Below are 16,778 nucleotides of genomic sequence, written 5' to 3'. Positions count from 1 at the left end.
GCTGGCTGGCTGAAGCATGGAACTAATGTTTGAGGAAGTAGGAAGGTGGCCCTTTTAGTATAGGATTCAGTTCCAGAAACTGTATTTCATATATTGAAACTTTTGAAATGTGACTTTCAAAAACATCTTAGACTTGGTGAAAAGCATATTCTGTGCCAGTCATTGACCTTCAAGTCACGTGCAAACTCTTGGTATTTACCTGAGCAGATGACACCCGCATCTTCAGAGTGACCACAGTTATGAGAGAGCCATCCTGAATGAGGACAGTCCCATAGACTGTATTCCCATCCTCTGCAACTCACATCATCCAGAACAATTTTTCCTGAGCCTTGACCATAATAGGCATTGGTCTTTGCTGCAACACCATATCCACATCCAAGCTGCCGGCACACAACATTTGCGTCATTGAGATCCCAAGAATCATCACACACTGTCCCCCAGGATCCTGCGTAATAGACTTCAACACGACCTTCACATCTGCTAAATGAATTCACCAGTCTCAATGCCAGCCCTAAAATAGATGCAAGGAAATTATTATTAGCACATTAGTTAGTTCTTTCCCTCTTGGTAACACTGTGACAACGGGGGTCAATCTGACCCACATACGAAACCACATTGGACCCCTTCTGGGGATTACATGTCCAGATCAGGTCACACATCTGGATCAGTATGACGTTGAATGCCACAGCAAAATAATAAATCTTAGTAAATCAAGGGCGAGACAGCGCTTACCACTTGGTGTGGTTCCCACTGGAGGAAACAGAGTGCTTGCTGCAATGAGACAAAGGAACAATTAGAGAAGACATTTATGATAATGACAACGGGGATGAACATTAATTTGCAATAGAAATAGCCAATGATATGCAAGAGCAGAGGAACAGCGAAATATTCTCTAAATTCCAGCCTCTGGATGCACATTGGCAATTTAAGAAAACCTCCTGAACAATTTAAAGACAAATATTATATGTCAACATACAACAATAATATTTAGGACTTTTATATAGGACCATTGATTAATTGCAGTTAACTCACATGATTAATTCAAAAACAATTAATTGCGATTAAAAAATTGCATTGTGATTTGTCGCACTTTTAATAGCACTGTTAAACAATAGAATACCAATTTAAATGTATTAAATATTTGTGGATGAAGAGACGTGAAGTGAAGTCATCCAAATTCTTACTAGTAGCAGCACACTACTTTGATGGATTGGGGCCAGAGTACCTTGCAGGAAAGGAATGTTTGTCATAAAGTATTAATCTTGAGTTACCTGTTTCTGTAGGTGGGGCCATTCCAGAATCTGTTAGTGTAGAAACATGAAATATTTAATGGGTCTTTCATTGAGGATGGCATTTTTCAGAACAGAGCAGAAGTTTGAAACAGCATGTTTGCAAAAATGTAATCATGTTAAGTATTAGAATAATATTCAAATATAATAAAATTATGCTTCTACTAGGCTTAAACCAACTCCCACTAAAGTTAAATGGAGGTTGGATTGGCCCGTATGGACCAAGTTGATAAGACTCCTGACCTACACATGTCCTAAAAAGACTGGCATAAATGGTGGATATCTATAACTTGAAGTCTTTAAATCAAGATTTGAAGTTTTCAGTAACTCAGCCAGAGATTATGAGCCTATTGCAGGAGTGGGTGGGTGAGGTTCTGTGGCCTGTCATGTCGAGGAGGCCAGACTAGATGATCAGGATGGTCCCTTCTGACCCTAAAGTCTATATCACTCACCAGCATCATCTACATCAACAGCTAATGCACTTTTCATTAAAGTATGGTTAATATATTTAAGGTGTATGTTAGTGAGGAATGTGACATTTTACTGTCATGATAAAACAAAATGTAAAGCAAAGAACTTAAAAACATAATCCTTAGTCTATTTTACAGTAATCACAAAGCTCGTTAGCTTAGTATGAAAGCTACGGAGTTAGAAGAAAAAAGAATATATACCTGAACATATGACACCAGCGTCTCCATAGAAACCACATGTATTCGGCCAATTTTCATAAGGGCAATGCCATAACATGTCTTCAGAGCCAGTACAGCTCACTTTAGTCAGCCAAGGATCTGTCGAACCTTCACCAAAATAGCTAATTCTCAGAGCAGCAACAGGCTCACCACAGCCCAGCTGCCGGCACACAACTCGTGCATCGTTCATGTCCCACAAATCACCACAAACTTTTACCCAGCGTCCAAAGTGAAGGATTTCAACACGACCTGCACAGCGGTTTGACCCATTTACAAGTTCCAGCAACAGCGCTGTGAAAGACACAAAACAATTAATTGCTAGACTATTTGTCCATTTTCACAGGTAGATATTTTAATATTTGTCAGTTACCAATTAAAATTTGACTCATATTGGCAATGCAATGCCATTTATTGAGCAGCTAGTCATCCTCCTTTAGCTCTTGGTTGGTCATAGCACTATCCTAGTTGACGTGATTGTCTCAACAGAAAGGCCAAGGACTCAGTGGACAATGTGCCTCACACGAGAAGTCTCACCAAAAGAGGAAGGTCACCCCGCGTAGCTTGTGGCTTGTGCTGTGTTTTTTCTGTGAATGAATAGGAAACTTCGGGTTCCAGCCCTCCGAACTACCTTTCCCAAGCATGAAACTCACTTCACATTTCCAGGGCTTCAATTTAATTGCAATCATTCTTAAATTCACAGGGCATTGTCATTTTCCAAGCCAGAACACAGAAATTTGTTAGCTAAATGCATAACATTGTAAATTAAAATCAGTATAAATATAAATAGTACTGTATATATAGACAGACTCACCATCACCCACAGTATCAACTGAAAAAAAGCACAGAACACAAAGTATATTAGCAGAAAATACTTAGTTTTCTAGAACGCTTTTTCTTTTTTCCTGTATAAATGCACTAACTTGTTCAGAAAGCATTTTTTTTTTTTTAACATCCAACGTTTGGCACTAGAAAGAACTTCATATGGGGTCCACACTGTGTGCGCAACAAAACTCCACCCATGGTGCTCCCCATACTCCTGCAGAAGGGGAGGTTTATGCCAAGCTGTGAGAGGGGTTGGTTGATCTATGACTACATTCTCTCCCATGGAAGAGCTGCTGCCTCCAGTGTTGTGGCAACATATCAGAGCAGCTCTGACTTCAGACCCCTGTAGATATCCCCAACCCCCTCTGAAAACTCTCTGGTCATTACAATCAGAGTTGGTGCATTGCTTGCATATCATAGTACTTCCTTAAGCATTCATCTTTCTATTTTGAATCCATGTGATAATACTTAGGTCCAAGCCAACACTAACTAAAGCGTCCAAGGAATGTTTCTGATATAGCGACCAGATGTCTTACATCAGAGACCAGAAATATTACATCCACTGCCTTCTTCATTCACTATGTTCATCAAAAACACTGATCAATTTTTTGCCTTTGATGATTTCTTCCAAAGCTCGTCTTGCACACAGTTATTATTCATATGCTTTGTCTTCATCAGCCATCATGTTAGTGATTTCATTTCAGTGAATATGATTGTTAAACTGTAAAATTCTATTCTATATTTTCAGTAGGTGAGTACAATATAAAATAGATACAATATTAGTAAAGCAAAAATAAAATAGGGCTTACAAATGGTGGTTGTCTCTGGCGTCGTAGTTGTAGTGGTCTCAGGAATGGTTGTAGTAGTTTCATAAGTGGGTGTAGGGCTCTCTTTTGAGAAAACAAAGACAAAAATAGAGATTTTTTTAATAAGAACACAAGAATGGATTATTTTATTGCTTAATATATACAATTTTTTGTATTGCTATTGTGATATTTTAAATTACTTTCTTAGAAACCTTTTGTTTTTATGATTATTGATGCAAAAAATATTTTCTTCTTTCCTTTAGCACAAAATGACATGGGAATATAGTTTGGGAATTTTTGTATGTTTTTGTTTTTATTCAGTATTTATTCTTTTTATTTACAATTGGGTAATTTGCTGAATGTCCCAAAGAGCCAAGGAAACACACAGTGTCAGTGCTTTGCTGCTGTAAATTAGTGTAGATCCATTGGCTTGAGTGGAGTTATCCTCAGTTGATATAAATTGGTATGTGGCCTAAACATTATTTTAAATTGACATTTTAATAGATCCAAAGAGAGACCCCAGGATCCACTGTGCCAGAGACATCCCTTCAGTCAGAGAGAACATGGAGTCAACACCGTGCAGGTATTTTTTCATTTCATCATGTTATAATCATGACACTCAAGCAAACTCATCTTTAAGCTGCAAAATGACCCCATGAATGACAACATTGAGACAATATGCAAAGAAAGTATCTGATCATCTTACACTAGCATCTTCATTGTGATTGCACTTGTGAACCTTTCATACCAATAAGGGGACTGCCACACAAAGGATTCATTTCCTTTATAGTTCACAAATACTGTTGTGCAATCTCTTTACAATAGAAGTTGAATTTACAAATGCAGAATTATGTACAAAAAACCTGCATTCAAAAATAAAACAATGTACAACTTTACAGCCTTCAAGACCACTCAGTTCTACTTCTTGTTCAGTCAATCGCTCAGACAAACAAGTTTGTTTACATTTGCAGGAGTTAATGCTGCCCGCTTGTTATTTACAATGTCACCTGAAAGTAAGAACAGGTGTTCGCACGGCACTGTTGTAGCCGGCGTCGCAAGATATTTACGTGCCAGATGCGCTAAAGATTCATATGTCCCTTCATGCTTCAACAACCAGTCAGAGGATATGCGTCCATGCTGATGACAGGTTCTGCTTGATAACTATTCAAAACAGTGTGCACCAATGCATGTTCATTTTCATCATCTGAGTCAGATGCCACCAGCAGAGAAGACTGATTTTCTTTTTTGGTGGTTCAGGTTCTGTAGATTCCGTATCGGAGTGTTGCTCTTTTAAGACTTCTGAAAGCATGCTCCACACCTCGTCCCTCTCAGATTTTGGAAGGCACTTCAGATTCTTAAACCTTGGGTTGGGTACTATATCTATCCTTAGAAATCTCACATTGGTACCTTCCTGCGTTTTGTGAAATCTGCAGTGAAAATATTCTTAAAATGAACAACATGCTGGGTCATCATCCAAGACTGCTATAACATGAAATATATGGCAGAATGGGGGTAAAACAGAGCAGGAGGCACTGAACTCCTTGGGGGAGAATTGTGTCACAAATTTAATTAACTCATTAATTTTTTAATGAGCATAATCAGCATGGAAGCATGTCCTCTGGAATGGTGGACGAAGCATGAAGGGGCATATGAATATTTAGCATATCTGGCATATAAATACCTTGCAGTGCCAGCTACAAAAGTGCCATGTGAATGCCTATTCTCACTGTCAGATGACATTGTAAATAAGAAGTGGGCAACATAATCTCCCATAAATGTAAACAAACTTGTCTGTCTTAGTGATTGGCTGAAAAAGAATTCGAACTGAGTGGACTTGTAGGCTCTAAAGTTTTACACCATTTTGTCTTTGGGTGCCGTTATGTAACAAAAAAAAAATCTACATTTGTAAATTGCAATTTCACGATAAAGAGATTGCACTACAGAACTTGGATGAGGTGGATTGAAAAATACTATTTCTTTTGTTTGTCATTTTTACAGTGCAAATATTTGTAATCAAAAGTAAGAATATAAAGTGAGAATTGTACACTTTGTATTCTGTGTTGTAACTGAAGTCAATATATTTGAAAATGTAGAAAAACATCCAAAAATATTTAATAAACAATAGAATAACCATTGAAATGTAACAGTGAGATTAAAACTGTGATTAATCACCATTCATTTTTTAATTGTGATTAATTTTTTTGAGTTAATTGAGTGAATTAACTAATTAATTAATCAGCCCTAGTATATAGTGAAGGAATTTGTATTTGTTTGTTTCCTTTTCTTTGATCAATTATTATAGTTTAAAGCTGTCTTCTAAATTGTTCACCTATTTAATACCGGGTAATTTGATGAATCTCCCAAATGGTCAAGGAACCTCGCAGAGCCAGATCCCCTGCTAGTGTACAATGGTGTAGACACATTGACTTGGATCAGCGACACCAATTCAAATGGGGTGAGGATCTGGACTAAACATTATTACAGAGATAAATATATTCAAAGTGGTGCCACAGAAGTACTTGTTACAGTACTTATTACAGTGTTAAATCTAACAGCTCCTTTGTTTAAATTCTTATTAGTAGCAGCACAACTTCTTGTTTAGCAGTATTATATAAGTGCATTTAAACACTGAAGTACAGATTACCGAGATGTGCAGTTCAACATATAGAATCTATTCTGCCAGGTACTGAGCAGTCTGGCTTTGGTCCAGCAAAACATTTAAGCACAAATAGTCTCACCAGCTGCAATGGCACTACTTATGGGCATACATTTAAGCCTGTGCTTAAGTGCTTTGCTGAATTAGAGCCAGATTGCTCAGCATCTAGCGGGATCAAGTCCGTAATTTACAAGGAAAAGTATAAATCTTGAGTTACCTGTTTCTGGAGGCGCTGTTAGTCCAGAACCTGTTGATGCAGAAATATCAGACATGGGACATTCCTATTGGATGGGTCTTTCATTGAGGATGTCATGTTTCAAATCAACAGAGCAGAAGCATGAAACACCATGTTTACAAAAAAGTAATTACATTAATCCTTAGGATAACCATCACGTAATAAAATTCTGCTTCCCGTGACTCAAACTAAATCCCACTGAAGTTAATGGAGACATATCCCTTGACCTTGAGGTATGTTGGATTGGGACCATACTAACCCAGCTGATAAAACTCCTGACCTACATACACCCTAGATGGTTCATGATATCACTCACTGCTAGAATCTACATCAACACCTAATGAACTTTCCCTTAAAGTATGGTTTACAAACTTAAAATATATTTTAGCTAAGAATGTGACATACACTGAAAGAAAAAGTGTAAAGTAAAACATTTTAAAATACAATCCTTATTCTATTTTACAACAAACACAAAGCTGATTTGCTGAGTATAAAAGCTACAGATATGCAATAAAAGACAATACATACCTGCACATATGACGCCGGCATCTCCATAAACACCACATGAATAGCGTGGGTGTTCATAAGGGCAAAACCACAAAAAGTTTTCAGAACCAGTGCAGCTCACATTAGTCATCCAAGGACTTGCCCAGCCTTCACCAAAATAGCTATTCCTCAGAGCAGCAACAGGCTCGCCACAGCCCAGTTGCCTGCACACAACTCGTGCGTCGTTCATGTCCCACAAATCACCACAAACTTTTACCCAGCCTCCAAAGTGAAAGATTTCAACACGGCCTGCACAGCTGTTTGGCCCATTTGCAAGGCCTAGCACCAGATCTGTGAAAGACACAAATCAATTGATTGCTAGACTATTTGTTCATTTTCACATGGAGATGTTTTAATACTTCTCAGTTACCAATTAAAATTTGTCCCATATTGTCAAGCAATGCCATGTATTGAGAAGCTAGTCATTCTCCTTTAGCTCCTGGCTGGCCATAGCCCTATCAAAGTTGACATGATTGTCTCAGCAGAGAGGCCAACGACTCAGTGGTCAATGTGCCTCACATGAGAAGTCTCACCAAATGAGGAAGATCGCCCCGCATAGCCACGGCTTGTGCTGTGTGTTTTCTGTGAATGAATAGGAGACTTTGGGCTCCAACACTCTGAACTATCTCTCCCAAGCATGAAACTCACTTCACGTTTCCAGGGCTTCAATTTCAAATTTCATTACAATCATAATTAAATTCACAGGGTATTGTCATTTTCCAAGTCACAAGACAGAAAGTTGTTAGCTAAATGCACAACACTGGAAATTAAAATCAGTACAAATGTAAACAATACTGTCTATAGACAGACTCACCATCAGTCATTATTTGAACTGAAAAAAAGCACATAACACAAATTTTATTAGTACAAAATACTTAGGCTTCTAGAAAGCTTTTTCTTTTTTCCTGTATAACTGCAGTAACTTGTCCAAAAAGCATAAAATTTTTCCAACATACAATATTGTCTGGCACTAAAAACTTCATATGGGGTCCACACTGTGTGTGCCCCAAAACTCTGCTCATGGTGCTCCCTGTACCCCTGCAGGAAGGGAGGTTTATGGCAAGGTGTCAGAGGAGCTGGCTGTTCTGTGATTACATTCCCTCCCATGAAGTGCTGCTGCCTCCACGGTTACAGTAGCACATCAGAGCACCTCTGACTCCAGACTCCCATAGATATTCCCAGCCCCCTCCGAAACCCTTCTCTGGCATCAGTCCCTGAGAAAATTCTCTCGTTGCTACAACTAAAGTTGATACATTGCTGCACATCACAGTGCTTCTTTAAGCATTCATCTTTCTATTGTAATCCAGGTGACAATACTTAGGTCCAAGCCAATACTAACTAAAGTGTCCAAGGAATGTTTCTGATATAGTGACCAATGTGTCTTACATCTGAGTCCAGATATATTACATCCACTGCCTTCTTCATTCACTGCATTCATCAAAAGCACTGATCAGTTTTTATTCCTATGATACAATCTTCCAAAGCTCACATTACCCACAGTTATTATTCATATGCTTTGTCATCTGCAGTCATAGAATCATAGAAGATTAGGGTTGGAAGAGACCTCAGGAGGTCATCTAGTCCAACCCCCTTCTCAAAGCAGGACCAATCCCAATTCAATCATCCCAGCCAGGGCTTTGTCAAGCATGGCCTTAAAAATCTCTAAAGATACAGATTCCACCAACCCATTCCAGTACTTCACCACCTTCCTAGTGAAATAGTTTTTCCTAATAGCCAATCTAGACCTCCCACACTGCGACTTGAGACTATTACTTCTGTCACATCTGCCACCACTGAGAACAGCCTAGCTCCATCATCCAGTCATCATGCTAGTGATTTCATTTCATTAAATTGTAAAATTTTATTCTATATTTTCAGTAGGTGGGTACAATATAAAATAAATACAATATTAGTAAAGCAAAGATAAAATAGGGCTTACAAGTGGTGGTTGGCTCTGGCGTCGTAGTTGTAGTGGTCTCAGGAGTGGTTGTAGTAGTTTCATAAGTGGGTGTAGGGCTCTCTTTTGAGGAAAAAAAGACAAAGACAAAAATAGAGAATTTTTTAATAAGGACACAAGAATCGATTATTTTATTGCTTAATATACACAAATGTTTGTATTACTATTGCAATATTTTAAATTACTTTCTTAGAAACCTTTTGTTTTTATGATTATTGATGCAAAAAATATTTTCTTCTTTCCTTTAGCACAAAATGACATGGGAATATAGTTTGGGAATTTTTGTATGTTTTTGTTTTTATTCAGTATTTATTCTTTTTATTTACAATTGGGTAATTTGCTGAATGTCCCAAAGAGCCAAGGAAACACACACTGCCAGTGCTTTGCTGCTGTAAATTAGGGTAGATCCATTGGCTTGAGTGGAGTTATCCTCAGTTGATATAAATTGGTATGTGGCCTAAACATTATTTTAAATTGACATTTTAATAGATCCAAAGAGAGACCCCAGGATCCACTGTGCCAGAGACATCCCTTCAGTCAGAGAGAACATGGAGTCAACACCGTGCAGGTATTTTTTCATTTCATCATGTTATAATCATGACACTCAAGCAGACTCATCTTTAAGCTGCAAAATGACCCCATGAATGACAACATTGAGACAATATGCAAAGAAAGTATCTGATCATCTTACACTAGCATCTTCATTGTGATTGCACTTGTGAACATAGCTTACCAATAAGGGCACTGCCACACAAAGGATTCATTTCCTTTATAGTTCACAAGTACTGTTGTGCAATCTCTTTACCATGAAAGTTGAATTTACAAATGTAGAATTATGTACAAAAAACCTGCATTCAAAAATAAAACAATGTACAACTTTAGTGCCTACAAGTCCACTCAGTCCTACTTCTTGTTCAGCCAATTGCTCAGACAAACACGTTGGTTTACATTTTCAGGAGATAATGCTGCCCCCTTCTTATTTACAATGTCACCTGAAAGTAAGAACAGGCGTTCGCACGGCACTGTTGTAGCCAGCATTGCAAGATATTTACGTGCCAGACAAAGTGACATTACCAGTTTTATATCCAAAGCAAGTACTGACAATGAAAATGCACTTGAAGCGTCATACCGTGTGAGCTACCGAGTAGCAAAAGCATCAGAAGCCCATACCATAGCAGAGAGTTTGATTGGTCCATGTATAAAAAAGGTAGTTCATTGCATGGTCGGAGAAAAGGTTGCAAAAAGGATTGACACGGTACCTTTGTCCAATAATACGTTGTCACAAAGAATTAATGACATGTCAAATAATGTAGAGACTACAATTATACATAGAGTGAAAAATGGTCCATATTATGCTATACAGTTGGATGAATCAACTGATGTAGCTAATCTAGCTATTTTGCTACTGTTTGTATGTTATGTGAATGAAGGTATGGTTGAAGAAGACTTGTTGTTTTGCTGGCCATTGGAAGAATGCACAACTGGAGAAGATATCTTCAATCTGGCTAATGCCTATTCTCAAGAAAAGGAAATAGGATGGTCTCATTGTCTAGACGTTTGCACTGATGGGGCCACATCAATGATGGGGAAGTATAGTGGATTTGTAGCTCAAAGAAAAAAGGTTGCATCAAAAGTCTGCAGTATCCATAGACAAGCCCTCACAACAAAACACATGCCTGAGGGAAGTGCTGGACAATGCAGTGAAAATGGTGAATTTCATAAAATCACGGCCAACAAATTCCAGAATATTTCACGTACTTTGTGAAGAAACGGGTAGTATACACAATTGTCTGTTGACCCATACGGAAGTTAGATGGCTCTCACGGGGCAAAATCCTTGTGCGCTTGTTTGAGCTTAGAACGGAAATCCTAGTTTTTTCAACAGCCACCCTTTCCACCTTGCTCCAGAGCCTAGCTTATTTAGCAGATATTTTCTCAAGAATTATTGGCCTAAAATTATCTCTTCAAGGCCTCAATATAACCGTTTTAGATGTGTAAGAGTGAGTTGAATCCATGATAAAGAAGTTGCAGTTCTGGGAAAGTTGTTTGGAAAACAATCAAACTGAGTGTTAATCTTCATGACTTCTTGGCAAAACATAAACTTCAGTTGGATCAGTGCACTAAAACCAATATAACTGCACACCTAAAAGGACTTGGCACAACTTTCAGGGAATACTTTCCAGCTATGTCAGGCAATAATGACTGGATTCGCAACCCTTTTGATGATACCACTTTCTCAATGCACATATTGATCACTGAGGAAAAAGAGAAATTGATTGAGATCTCATGTAATTACAAACTGAAAAGGAGTTTCAGAAATCTGTCATTGATCAACTTTTGGCTGAGCTTAAGAAACAAGTACTTCTGGCAGAAAAAGCTACTACAGTTTTGTTACCATACTGATGCGAGAAAGCATTTTCCTCGTATGCACATCTGAAAACCAAACACAGAAACAGACTTGATGCCAAACCACACCTGAGACTTTATCTTTCTCCAGTGGTTCTGGACTTCCAAGAGCTAAAGGTAATAATTGGAGATATACCAATCTCCTAGAACTGGAAGGGACCTTGAAAGGTCATCGAGTCCAGCCCCCTGCCTTCACTAGCAGGACCAATTTTTGCCCCAGATCCCTAAGTGGCCCCCTCAAAGATTGAACTCACAACCCTGGGTTTAGCAGGCCAATGCTCAAACCATTATATAAGGACATTATATTATTGCCCTTATATAAATACATGGTACGCCCACATCTCGAATACTGTGTACAGATGTGGTCTCCTCACCTCAAAAAAAGATATTCTAGCACTAGAAAAGGTTCAGAAAAGGGCAACTAAAATGATTAGGGGGTTAGAGAGGGTCCCATATGAGGAAAGATTAAAGAGACTAGGACTCTTCAGCTTGGAAAAGAGAAGACGAAGGGGGGATATGATAGAGGTATATAAAATCATGAGTGATGTCGAGAAAGTGGATAAGGAAAAGTTATTTACTTATTCCCATAATACAAGAACTAGGGGTCACCAAATGAAATTAATAGGCAGCAGGTTTAAAACAAATAAAAGGAAGTTCTTCTTCACGCAGCACACAGTCAACTTGTGGAACTCCTTACCTGAGGAGGTTGTGAAGGCTAGGACTATAGCAATGTTTAAAAGGGGACTGGATAAATTCATGGTGGCTAAGTCCATAAATGGCTATTAGCTAGGATGGGTAAGAATGGTGTCCCTAGCCTCTGTTCATCAGAGGATGAAGATGGATAGCAGGAGAGAGATCACTTGATCATTGCCTGTTAGGTTCACTCCCTCTGGGGCACCTGGCATTGGCCACTGTCGGTAGACAGATACTGGGCTAGATGGACCTTTGGTCTGACCCGGTACGGCCGTTCTTATGTTCTTATGTTCACTGAGCTATCCCTCCCCCTCTTTGCAGAGCAAAGCAAGTGCATCCATCATACTGAGGAAATTTAAACTGAAATCCCTGGAATTATTCATTTTTAGGAGGGGGTTCATGAGATTTCACAATTTAGTAAAAGGGGTTTGCGGATGGTTAAATTTGGGAACCACTGATGTAGATTATACTGGTGAGTAATATCATGAACCATCTAGGGTATGTGTAGGTCAGGAGTTTAATCATCTGGGTTAATATGGCCCAATCCGACCTCCCTTAAAGTCAAGGGTTATTACTCCATTAACTTTAATGGGATTTAGTTTGAGTCACAGGAAGCAGAATTTTATTACCTGATGGTTATCCTAAGGATTAATGTAATTACTTTTTTGTAAACTTTTTTGCTTCTGCTCTGTTGATTTGAAACATGACATCCTCAATGAAAGACTCATCCAATAGGAATGTTCCATGTCTAAAATGTCTGATATTTCTGCATCAACAGGTTCTGGACTAACAGCGCCTCCAGAAACAGGTAACTCAAGATTTATACTTTTCCTTGTAAATTACAGACTTGATCCTGCTAGATGCTGAGCAATCTGGCTCTAATTCAGCAAAGCACTTAAGCACAGGCTTAAATGTATGCCCATAAAGTAATGCCATTGCAGCTGGTGAGACTACTTGTGCTTAAATGTTTTGCCGGACCAAAGCCAGACTGCTCAGTACCTGGCAGAATAGATTCTATATGTTGAACTGCACATCTCGGTAATCTGTACTTCAGTGTTTAAATGCACTTATATAATACTGCTATACAAGAAGTTGTGCTGCAACTACTAAGAATTTAAACAAAGGAGCGGTTAGATGCAATCTCTTACGTTTTTTTCTTGCTGAAAAAGAAACAATGTAATGTTTTGAAAGTATTGGTCTTCATGTTAGGCACTGAAAAGTTTTATCTCCTTTGGTGTGGGTATTAAAACTGTAATAAGTACTGTAACAAGTACTCCTCAGGCAGGGGCAGCTCCAGGCCCCAGCATGCCAAGCGCGTGCTTGGGGCAGCAAGCCACGGGGGGCGCTCTGCCGGCGCCGCGGGGGCGGCAGGCAGGGTGCCTTCGGTGGCTTGCCTGTGGGAGGTCCGCTGGTCCCGCGGCTTTGGTGGACCTCCCGCAGGTGTGCCTGCAGAGGGTCCGCTGGTCCCGCGTCTTCTGGACCTCCCGCAGGTACCTATTTCTTATACAGGCACCTATTAGCCGTGCCTGCGGCCGTGGCAGGTAAACAAACTGGCCCGGCCCACCAGGGGCTTTCCCTACACAAGTGGCGTCCCAAGTTTGGGAAACACTGTGCTAGACCATCACCTCAAATCAGACACAGTGGTTTTGGATGTTCTTGATCACCAATGCATATAAAGCCATATTTTATATAATCGTCATTTTTTCTTCTCTTTTCTTTGTAAGTGACTTTCCAGGACCATCATGGTCATTAAACTTAGATTTTCCACAGTGTGGGCTTGAGGAAACACTAGCTGATTCTTGTGTCTTTACACTTTCCTTTTTCAGCCACTTATCCATTGAACTTGTGTACAAAAGTTGTAATAAAAATAACAGAGAGAATGCTAACAACCAACACACTAGAAAATGAAGATTTGCTCACATCTCACTGAAGCAAAACAGCACTCCAGAGAGAATGACAATTACTGAGGCACCTTAACGCTGCTACACTGGCTACAGTGTGGTTCTGGCGCGCAAACATCTTCATTTCTGCCACGAGAGCCATCCCTGGGGGGGTGCCCCGCGAGGGACAAATTAGCCTGGACCACCCCCATGTACAGCACGGCCCCTGCTTACTCTGCCCCTCATGCCACCCAACTTCCCCAGTCTGCTAAGGAAAGGGGTCTCAGCTGCCACCTGCATACCAAGGTCCCAGCTGCTGCCCTGCCAGGGGCGGCTCTAGGTATTTTCCTGCCCCAAGCACGGCAGGCAGGCTGCCTTCGGCGGCTTGCCTGTGGGAGGTCCCCGGTCCCGCAGATTCGGCGGCACGCCTGCGGGAGGTCCGCCGAAGCCGCGGGACCAGCGGACCCTCTGCAGGCATGCCGCCGAAGGCAACCTGCCTGCCGCCCTCGTGGCGACCGGCAGAGCGCCCCCCGCGGCTTGCCGCCCCAGGCACATGCTTGGCGTGCTGGTGCCTGGAGCCGCCCCTGCCTTTAGCTGTCCTATTACCATGTAATAATTACTACAATATAAACAAGTTCAACATTCTCAGAAAAAGAAATGTGCACTGTAGAATTAAAATTTTGAAAGGGGGAGTTAAAAAAAAAATTAAAATGGAGAAAGCTCATCTAAAAGTCCCTAAAATCAAAACTGAAGACATTAAAATACTCTAACTCAGTATGGAGGCTGTGTTAGTTTTAGCACACCACACTGTAACTGAGTTACAGCAGGCATGAACACGCCTGAAGCAAAAAGGATTCAGGAAGGCAAGACAAAGATAATATAATTAAATGATGGGATTCAAGAGTTTGTTCAAGCCAAAGAGATGCCCTTTAGAAAATGGAACTATAGTCCCAGGGAAGCCAATAAAAAGGAGCATAAACTATCGCATTCCATGTGATCCATATAGGATTTGGCCACCAGAATATAGAATCCAATAAGTAAAGAAGAATATTACTGAAACAAGGGTGAGATGGGACTTACTAGATTCTGTGTGTGCTGCCATGGTTACCATTCCTATTGAAGTAAGATAAAGGACAAGGATTAATTAATCCCATGACTTGTCTGACCTAAGGAATCAACAAACCTAAATGATCAACTCCTTCAATTGCCTTCAAGTCCCATTCAGTCAATCTTGTAGAACAAGATTTCCTTTCTCCTGACATCACAATAGTAACAGTGGTGGCAACAGCTATAAAAAGGGTTGGCGTTTCTAGCTCTCTGTAAAAAAGCAAAGAACATCTCAGCAGAAAGGAAGAAGATTGGGGAGAGAGATGGTTCTTTCTAGGAAAAGGCAGGTGTTAGTAATGGGAGATTCGATTATTAGAAATGTAGATAGCTGGGTCTGTGATGACCGGGAGAACCGTATGGTGACTTGCCTGCCTGGTGCAGGCATCTAGATAGACTACCAATGACATAGGGAAGGGTAGGAGAGATGTCCTGGAAGCCAAATTTAGGCTGCTAGGGAAGAGACTGAAATCCAGGACCTCTATGGTGGCATTTTCAGAAATGCTCCCAGTTCCGGGCCAGGTAGGCAGGCAGAGCTGCAGAGTCTCAATGCGTGGATGAGACGATGGTGTAGAGAGGAGGGGTTCACGTTCATTAGGAACTGGGGAAACTTCTGGGATGGGAGGAGCCTATACAGGAGAGATGGGCTCCACCTAAACCAAAGTGGAACCAGACTGCTGGCACTAAACATTAAAAGGTTGTAGAGCAGTTTTTAAACTAGGAGATGACACAGACTTCTCTTAGAGAGTCTGATGATAGAGAATCTCCAGGTTATAGTCAGGAGCAGAGGAATGAGAAGTATAATGTGATCAGATGATAAACAATCACATAAAAGAATCTGGCACATCAGAAAAAGGCAGGCTAATAAACAGGGACAAGTTTTTAAAGTGCTTGTACACAAATGCCAGAAGTCTAAATAATAAGATGGGTGAACTAGAGTGCCTTGTGATAAAGGAGGATATAGATATAATAGGCATCACAGAAACCTGGTGGACTGAGACCAATCAATGGGACACAATCATTCAATATATCGGAAGGACAGAACAGGCCGTGCAGGGGGAGGAGTGGCACTATATGTTAAAGAAAGTGTAGATTCAAATGAAGTAAAAATCTTAGGCGAATCCACAGGTTCCATAGAGTCTCTATGGATAGAAATTTCATGCTCTAGTAAAAATATAACAGTAGGGATCTATTATCGACCACCTGACCAGGACAGTAATAGTGATGATGAAATGCTAAGGGAAATTAGAGAGGCTATCAAAATTAAGAACCCAATAATAGTGGGGGATTTCAATTATCCCCATATTGACTGGGAACATTTCACTTCAGGACGAAATGCAGAGATAAAATTTCTCGATACTTTAAATGACTGCTTCATGGAGCAGGAGGCGACTCTAGATTTAATCCTGAGTGGAAAATAGTGACCATAATACAATAGCATTCAACATCCCTGTGGTGGGAAGAACATCTCAACTGCCCAACACTGTGGCCTTTAATTTAAAATGAGGGGTTAGTTAGACAAAAGTTAAAAGGTACAGTGACTAAAGTGAAATTTTAAAGACACCATAATAGAGGCCCAACTTCAATGTATACCCCAAATTAAGAAAAACAGTAAAAGAACTAAAAAGAGCCACCGTGGCTTAACAACCATGTAAAAGAAGCAGTGAGAGATAAAGACTTCCTTTAAAAGTGGAAG

At 40.0% G+C, this 16,778-nt stretch overlaps 1 protein-coding gene across 1 annotated transcript in view; it reads right to left on the bottom strand.

Annotated features, from left to right (window-relative positions):
• The window catches only part of DMBT1 (deleted in malignant brain tumors 1), a 50,596-nt gene extending 35,320 nt beyond the window's left edge, over positions 1 to 15,276 (bottom strand). Inside the window, 11 exon segments of the mRNA XM_039547239.1 lie at positions 200 to 511; positions 733 to 771; positions 1,272 to 1,301; positions 1,961 to 2,269; positions 2,790 to 2,807; positions 3,610 to 3,690; positions 6,480 to 6,509; positions 7,026 to 7,334; positions 7,858 to 7,875; positions 8,983 to 9,063; positions 15,162 to 15,276. Coding sequence (XP_039403173.1) covers positions 200 to 511; positions 733 to 771; positions 1,272 to 1,301; positions 1,961 to 2,269; positions 2,790 to 2,807; positions 3,610 to 3,690; positions 6,480 to 6,509; positions 7,026 to 7,334; positions 7,858 to 7,875; positions 8,983 to 9,063; positions 15,162 to 15,240 — 1,306 coding nt within the window. The 5' untranslated portion in view covers positions 15,241 to 15,276.
• Positions 15,277 to 16,778: the final 1,502 nt, after the last annotated feature.

The sequence above is a fragment of the Mauremys reevesii genome, linkage group 7 (assembly GCF_016161935.1).
Source record: "Mauremys reevesii isolate NIE-2019 linkage group 7, ASM1616193v1, whole genome shotgun sequence".
NCBI lineage: Eukaryota > Metazoa > Chordata > Testudines > Geoemydidae > Mauremys > Mauremys reevesii.
The sequence above is the reverse complement of the archived record's forward strand: the minus strand, read 5'-3'. Positions and strand labels throughout refer to the sequence as shown.